The sequence below is a fragment of the Triticum dicoccoides genome, chromosome 5B (assembly GCF_002162155.2).
Source record: "Triticum dicoccoides isolate Atlit2015 ecotype Zavitan chromosome 5B, WEW_v2.0, whole genome shotgun sequence".
Taxonomy (NCBI): domain Eukaryota; kingdom Viridiplantae; phylum Streptophyta; class Magnoliopsida; order Poales; family Poaceae; genus Triticum; species Triticum dicoccoides.
The window spans coordinates 712,860,689-712,868,556 of NC_041389.1; the positions used below are offsets into that span (position 1 = coordinate 712,860,689).

Here is a 7,868-nt window from a genome sequence, read left to right on the forward strand (position 1 = left end):
TATTTGGTTAGCTACAACTACTACTATGTCTCATCTGGCCGGCGGCAATCAGACCTAGATACCAACGCATTTTTCTTTTGGTGCCATGCTTGACAAATATACTAATAATTTGATGTGCCTGCTTCACAACCATGCTTAAAGCAGAACCACAATTATTTGGAATTTTTGGCTAATTCTCCAACCGTTATATTTCATTTTTGATGCAGAACGTGAAGAAGGTTCTTGAAACTTCAGAAGATTGGGAGGAAAGGAAGCTCTCTGCAAACACTGACAATCAGAATGTGATGACAAATAGTTCGATTTCTTCACACCTGAGCTAAAAGCCTGAAACTGTAATAATCAAAAGCCAACACAACCCGTGTATTAACAAACACTGACAGCGAAAGGCGTGGCTGCTTGAAGGCTGACTCAAGTTGCAAGGGGATGGGATATATTCAGAACAGACGTGTTTGTAAATTGGTTAATAGTGCAGCATCACTCCTTCGTTCAAGGAAAAAGATTAAAATATGGTTGGGCGACTCCAAATATCAAAAAATGGTTGGGCTATCTGTCGGCTGCTAGCTGGCTCAAGTTACACCCAACAACATTGGCATCATCTTTTTTTTTTTTTTGAAACGAGGCAAAGACTTGCCATTTTCATTGATTAAGAAGAAGAGAATTGCCCAGTTAATTGACGGAAAACCGGGCTAAAACCGATACAAGCCAACCCATATGACATGGGCACCACCAGCCAACCTGGCCACCGACATGAAACACGAAACTGCAAAGAAGAAAGACATCGGTCGAGGAGTCACAAGCATCATCGTCATATCGGTTGCCTCGAACGGGCGACTCTGACTTCATCATAGAGCTTCATCATCGAAGCCAACTCGCAAACAGCCGCAGGAGCCACGACGGCACATGCTAACAGATGGCCACATGCGCAAGCAACCGATAGCTCCGACTTTGACGATGAGCATCGCAAGGGAAATATGCAGGACTTACACCGACCGTGTCCTCCGCAAACGACCACCGAGTGCCTGTCATCGTCACCACCTAGACTCGCTCCACCGTAGCTCCGACTTCAAAATAACCAAGCAACCAACGGAAGGGCACCTTGGACACGCCGGGAAGAACCGACTACCAAAGTCCACGCCGCGACCCGAGCTCCTCTTGGCGCCATCATCGTTGCCAAAACCAAAACCGGCGCCCCGCCTTGGCAAACCACGCGGCGAAGATGCCGCCATCCACAAGTCTCCCAGTTGTAGCCGGCTCCGAGACGATGCCCCCAAGGAGGAGAAAGACGCGAAGACGCCTCCATCGCCCGATCCAGCTGATCTGAGGTTTCCCTCCGGAGCCCAAGCCGTGGAGAGGAGGAGCACACCTCCAAGACAACGCTTCCAAGAAAGGTTACGGCACCCGCGGGCGCCGTCGTCGCCTGTTCAAATGAAGCCCGAAACAAGGATTTCTCCCGGAGTTGTGTCAACCACCTACCGCTACCAACCGCCTCCCACCAACCACCACCCGACCTCACTCTGGCCGCAGGATCCCACGATCCACTGTGCCCAGACACGCACCGCCCCCTGGCCGAAGCCGCCAACCACTCCCACAACACCGTCGCGACCACCACCACCGCAGCAACCACCGCAGCATCGCAGGAACAACAACCAGAGCGGAGCACAGTGCGCCAGATCCAGCTCGAGCCGCTCGAGCTAAGCAGCTGAGCAGGAGCAGGCCCTCCACCCGCAGCACACCTCGCACCCCGGGGCCAGAGCATGATTAACGGCCAAGAGGATCGTTCCTTCCTGGCTCAGGCCTGTGCAGGGTGGCCCAGTGGTTGTCTGACAGACTTAACATCTTTTTTATTTTTTGCCTACAGAATTTTCTTTCGGTAAACGATACTGTTAGTGGAAATTTTCTTTCATTTCATGAAACTAGTGGCAGTAAAAACAGGCAAATGGTTCTCCAGTTAGGCTTGGGTTGTCTGACAGACTTCAAAATTATATTTTCGATCAGTTCGTCCGAGGCAATTCTGAAAAAAACACAATTCTACCGTACCAATTTAATTTACAGAGGCGAATACACAAAAAATTCTTGTCAAGTCGTGCGAGGCTGAAGCTGAATCCCAATAAGCACCTCGCACCCTTTGGAGGTGCTTGAGGATTCTGGCGACATGCAGATTCGAGTAATTCAGAGAGAGATTACAATCAATGTTTCAGTGCACAACACTCCTATTTGAGCATTACATTACTCCTATTTGTAGAATTCACTACTATTTACAAACAGGGTGTCAAGTACGTAATGACCTTCTCTTCAGCATATCAAGACGGCAGACAATTGCTTCACTTCTATTTGTTTCTTTTGTTTGCTCTGAATCAGCTTCTACACCCAATCATTCATAGGTTGATAATCCTCATTGCTTCAGTCCTACAGGAAAAATTCAGTACCAGGCTAAATACTCCATTTTTCAAGAAAGAATCAAACAAATTGGAAAGCATTCTTTCTTGTAGAATTCAATTTCATTTCACGATAGGAAGGAGGTTACATCCATACCATTCGGCACCACCAAGACAAGCCCTCTCCGCGGAGTACATCAGAGAGCTGCTTTTATACATCAACCTGTCAAAGGAAAGGATTCAAGAAAGAGGAAATAAAGCCACTTGATTCATTCAATTCATTCATGGTAAGAAAAGAAACAAAATAGTTCTTATTTTTGAGTAACAGCAATTAAATACCTCCTCCTCGCAGCCACTGATGCCAGCAGTTAAATTGGCATGTTCATGTGAAAAAATAGCACAAGCCTGATAATTCCACCCTCAGTTCTGGTGTCAAAAATACTTTGCAGCTACGACTAAAGTCTTCTTCTTGATGGGTATGAAGTGAGTCCTTTTTTATTTCACATTCACATAGGGAATAGAAGCCTGACAAAGAAAATGCACGCATATTTTGAAAAACAACGGTGATGGCATCAACTATCAATCTCTAGTCTAATAGCAGAAAAAGTGAATGAAAACAAGCATGCCTTGGACTGTGAATCTAGTCATAAATTAAGCACATACATATTATAAACTAGAGAAAGCAAGCAGGAGAAAGATAAATAAGCAAACCAAAGTGGTTGCTTAATTTGCACTATGAATGCAGTCATAAATTAAGGATCAGAAACTTGGGTTCTGGAGGTACTAACAGATTTGAGTTGCAGAGAAATATCGATCATCTAGCAGAATGAAGAGTTAACAGCTAGCATTGCGTTGCAGAATGAAGAGTCAGTTGGTTGTATCTGCTTCCACTTGTGAAATACGTATCAATCTTGCAAATATGTCAGCTTCAATAGACGTATAAATCTGGGTTGGCTCTTTTGATTTTCTCAATTTGCTCCTTTATCTCAGCGCTGCGACAATTCATCTGGAGTTCTCTCAGCGAAACGGGGAGACCCTCCTTGGGCATCGATCGGATTTCTTCACACCCAAAGACACGTAACTCCTTGAGAGAAGAGAGGCGATGTAACCCTTGAGGAAGGGACTGCAGACCGTCGCACCACCAAAAACCTAGGTTGTGGAGGGAGGCGAGGAGCTGCAGCGCTTTCTCTTGCTCTTCCGTCAAGCCTTCCATCCTCTCATTGTCTTTCTCGAATATAAGTGTGTGGAGGGCCGGGGCGAGGAGGTTGCAAATAGGAGCAACAAGCAATCCACAGATGTCATCCACCGTGAGTTTCTCTAGTCTAGAGATGTAACCTGCAGGCAATAATTTGGCCACCTTTGAGAGCATATCTGCTGCTAAGGTGTTGCACATACGCACTTCCAGTTCCATGAGGTTGACTGCGACGAGAGGATTGAATCCGTCCACTGTTAGATTACAACAGTGTTTTAGGCTTAGAGTGGTGAGAGACGTGAGGTTTGAGAGCAGAGCCATTGACTTCATGCTTGGCTCTTCACAAACATCAAGTTCCCTCAGGGAAGCAGGGAAAGGGCAAATGGTCTCCGATTCTCCCATTGGCCACCGACGGAACAATTCGCCACAGCTGACTATGGTTAATGATTGGAGCAATGACTTGTCCTCCTGAATTCCTCCTCCATTCTCCACAGGCACAAGAACTAGGCCCTTACACCTTGAGAAGGTAAGTTTCTGCAGTGAGGTGGATGATGGGAACTGCATTACACATTCCTCATAGCCAACTATCACCAACACAGAAAGAGCTGGGAAACAGTTTAACACTTTCGACGATGATGATTTGCTGCTGGTAAGATGAGATACGTCTAATTCGAGGCTCTTAACTGAATGGAAGACAATACTGCCATCCAGCTCTTCAAGGAACAAACCGTTGCATCTTCCGACACTTAGTTCTGTTAAGGATTTAAGCTTTTTGATGTCTGTCAATGAAATGTGCGATACATTTTCAATAGCCATATATTCTACTTTATCCAGATTGTGGTAGGCCAAAGCACCGCCATACCCTGTAACAACCAATCTGTTTCCATCATAAGACAACAATGTTTCTGAATAACGTCTTCCACCTCTTTCAACATTCAAATCTGTCAGTGTGGAGGTGTGAGGCATGGAGGGCAGAGAAATCTTGGGGCACCTGACAATTCGAAGTGTGCGCAAATTGGTGCAAGATACCTCCGACAAGGGCATCACACAGAGATTGGGACAACCGATGCATTCGATTGTTTCAAGACTTGGAAAGGAATGGCAATTAGGTTCCAGAACCCACTCAACAAGTTGTGGTATATCAAAAAACTCGATTGTCTTCAAGCGCATAGAACATTTCCCTGGAGCGCCACCACATCGCAGCCCAAACTGATTCATTCCAGAAATTTTCTTCAAATTGAGTACCTTGAGATTTGGTAGCTTCCCAAAAGGTGGGAGGGTGCTCCAACATACGCCTTCTATAGTGAGTCTCTCTAAACTAGTTAACCAGATGTCAAGACACAACCAGCTAGGACCAACGGTACCACCTTGATTTGCAATTGTAAGTACTCTAAGATTAGAGTGTGGTTGAAGAGCATCAAGAATATCAGCATCTGCAGTTGGAACATCTCTACCCGACACTAATTCCAGCTCTGTTTGGCTCAAGTAGCTTGCAAGAATATCAACATCTGTAGTTGGTCCATCCCTTCCCCAGAGTAATTCCAGCTCCTTCAGATTCCTTTTCAACATCAGTTTGGCTGCAGTAGCTTCCTCCTTGGTTGCCACTTGTTCAAGACTACGTATAATCAGTCGCCCTTCAAGCTCTGCCAATGCCCCAAGTTCTGTTAGTTCAAATCCCATGCTCTCCTTTTTAACATGGAATTCTTTTAGCTTCTGCAGATGTTTCATCTTTCCCACATTGCGAATGTTGGAGTGGAGATGACTTCGAGCATGGAAATCATGTAAATTCTCAAGGTGGCTAAAGTCTTCAGGCAAATCAGAACGACCATTCCAATCATATAGGTCCAAGAATTTCAAGTGATAAAATCTTGGTAATGTGCTAGGTAACCTCATTTCCCTGTCACCATCGAGAGATGAACTAATTTTGAGGTATTGGAGGTGGATAAGTTTTGGAAACCTATCCGGAAAAGATTGTGCAGACTTCACCACTATAAACAGGACACGCAGACTATTTATTCCCTTGAAGTTATCTTTCAAAATCTTGGCGATTCTTTCTTCTTCATATTCTCTAAAAATCATCAAAGTCCGCAGATTAGCAATATCTATCCTCTCCCTTAGTTTACACATTTCTTTCTCAAAATTTGCATCATATATGTCTTCTACGTTGATAGATAAGTGCCGAACAGATTGCGAGATGGCATCAGCTCTGAAACCAAAGCCACTTATATTGTGGCATTCCTGTGCAGAAACACTCTTAGATAGCTCATGCATTAAATCATGCATTACGTAGCAGTATCCACCAACGCAATCATCTAATTCCTTCATGAGAAAACCATTGTCCACTAGTTCTTCCAAGTAATTCCTATCGGCTTGGTGATTAGAGTCTATGATGCCTGTTGCAACCAAGAAATGATTGATTTCTGAAGAAGTAAACCTATGATCTTCAGGGAAAAGGCCACAATAGGAAAAGCATTTCTTCAGATCAAATGGGAGGTAATCGTAGCTAATCTTTAAAGATTGCATGATATCTTCATTTTCTTGCTGCTTTAGCCACTGATGCTTTTCAAGAACTCCATTCCAATGTTCCTGAGAAAGGTGCTTGTGCAATAGTCTACCAACTGTTTTGGCTGCGAGTGGGGAACCCTTTAGCTTGTTTGCAATTTTTCCTGCAATACCAGCAAACTCATCTTCGTAATGCTCAGGCTTGTCGTCTTCACCAAATATACATGCTTCAAAGAATGTGAAGAAGTCATTAGACTCCAAACCTCGCAGCTCTAGTGGATCAACTGTTTTCACCATGTCTGCTACCTTTGGGAATCGAGTTGTGACAAGTACCATGCTTCCTTTGGCTTCCCCCTTTGTGAACGGAGCTAGCAGGGTCTTCCACTGATCCTCACCGTCACATCTCCATATATCATCCAAGACAATCAGAAACCTCTTGGACTTGATGCGCCGCGCAATGGATTTCTGAAGCTGGTCTAAATTGGTTGTTTCATTTGCAGCACTGCCCCTTCCTCCTTCTTCTTCAGTTGCAGTCATGCAGGCAAGGATCTCCCTGGTGAGCTTAAGCACATCGAAATCAGTCGATACACATACCCAGACTGGAACATCAAAGTGCTTTTTAGTCCTGCCATCATTATAAAGATGTTGGGCTAAAGTTGTCTTGCCAATCCCCCCTGGACCAACTATAGGAAGAACAGAAACAGTCTCAGTCTGTGCGGTACCGGTAAGAGTGGTGATACGATTGACAGTTTCCTCAAAAACGTCTCTCCTGCCATACAATGTGTCTTGTATAATCATGGAAGCAGTCTGAGGCCGATGTAGTGGTGGAGAGGAAGCAGCAGAAAGGCTCCAGCTAGCGATTTGTGTAGGGTAGCTAGGTGGGCAAGACAGCTCCTTGAACAGAGAGTATATATATAGGCGGAACAAGTCAGACAATAGTGGATTTGTGTTAGCTAGCTCAACAAACTGCTATGGGGGATTTGATCAAGGCAGACAACTTGCTAGCTTTGTAAGTAGTAGTATTGTACTGTATTTGGTTAGGTGTACAAGTGCTACTATGCATGTATCTATGTCTCATCTGGCCGGCGACGACCAAACCAAGATACCAACTCGATCATTTGTTGCTTTGGTTCTCTCGCCCATCGGACTTGGCTAACGGCGTTTTGTCTTTTCAATATTATAAGTTAGACTAGTGGGTATGCGGTTCATGTCGTGAGCTGAAGCCAACCCAATCTGTGTATTGAAGAACACTAACAACGACCTAGGCATCACTGAAGTTGCAGTCTCCATAGCTGACTGGTTTGATTGAGCTAAAATCCACATTGGGGCCTGAACGTGCAGCAGGCCTTGCGTGTGCAGTAGCTTGTCCTTGATCTGCTCCGAGTTGTGGCCGAGCTGGAGGCTGTCTAGGCCGTCCGACAGCACCGTCAACACCTTGCCGAGGAGCGAGGTTGCCGAGCCGACAGCCACCTCCATCTATCTGCACTCCGCTGGCCGCCTCGCCGGAGTAGTGTAGTGGTGGAGAGGAAGCAGCAGAAAGGCTCCAGCGGTTTGTGTAGGGTTTCAACAAATAGGCTCCAGCGGTAGGTAACCACGCGCAGAACCGCAAGGAATTAAGAAGCAGAGAGTTGCTTGATCACATCCAATTCCAACCAGGAGAGACAATAAATACTCTGTGTTAGCAAGTGGCAGATTTGATTAAGCTAACACAGATACCAAACCCAGATATATACCAACTCATTTGTTCTTTTGGTGCTCTAGGTGGGTCCAGGCTTTTTTTGGCATTTTACGTAACAGAA

General features: G+C 45.3%; 1 protein-coding gene across 1 annotated transcript; it reads right to left on the reverse strand.

The window, feature by feature from the left end:
• Window positions 1–3,226: 3,226 nt before the first annotated feature.
• Window positions 3,227–7,545, reverse strand: LOC119310689 (putative disease resistance protein RGA1). The gene is made up of 2 exons (XM_037586347.1): window positions 7,325–7,545; window positions 3,227–6,922 (listed from the first exon to the last, which is right to left on the reverse strand). The coding sequence occupies exons 1-2, from the start codon at window positions 7,543–7,545 to the stop codon at window positions 3,304–3,306; spliced, it is 3,840 nt and encodes a 1,279-aa protein (XP_037442244.1). The 3' UTR covers window positions 3,227–3,303.
• Window positions 7,546–7,868: the final 323 nt, after the last annotated feature.

Coding starts and splice junctions, on each gene's coding strand:
- LOC119310689 (XM_037586347.1), bottom strand. CDS start 7,545: ATGGAGGTGGCTGTCGGCTCGGCAACCTCGCTCCTCGGCAAGGTGTTG. Junction 6,923..7,324: donor TCAGTGATGCCTAGGTCGTT/GTTAGTGTTCTT, acceptor ACAAATCGCTAG/CTGGAGCCTTTCTGCTGCTT.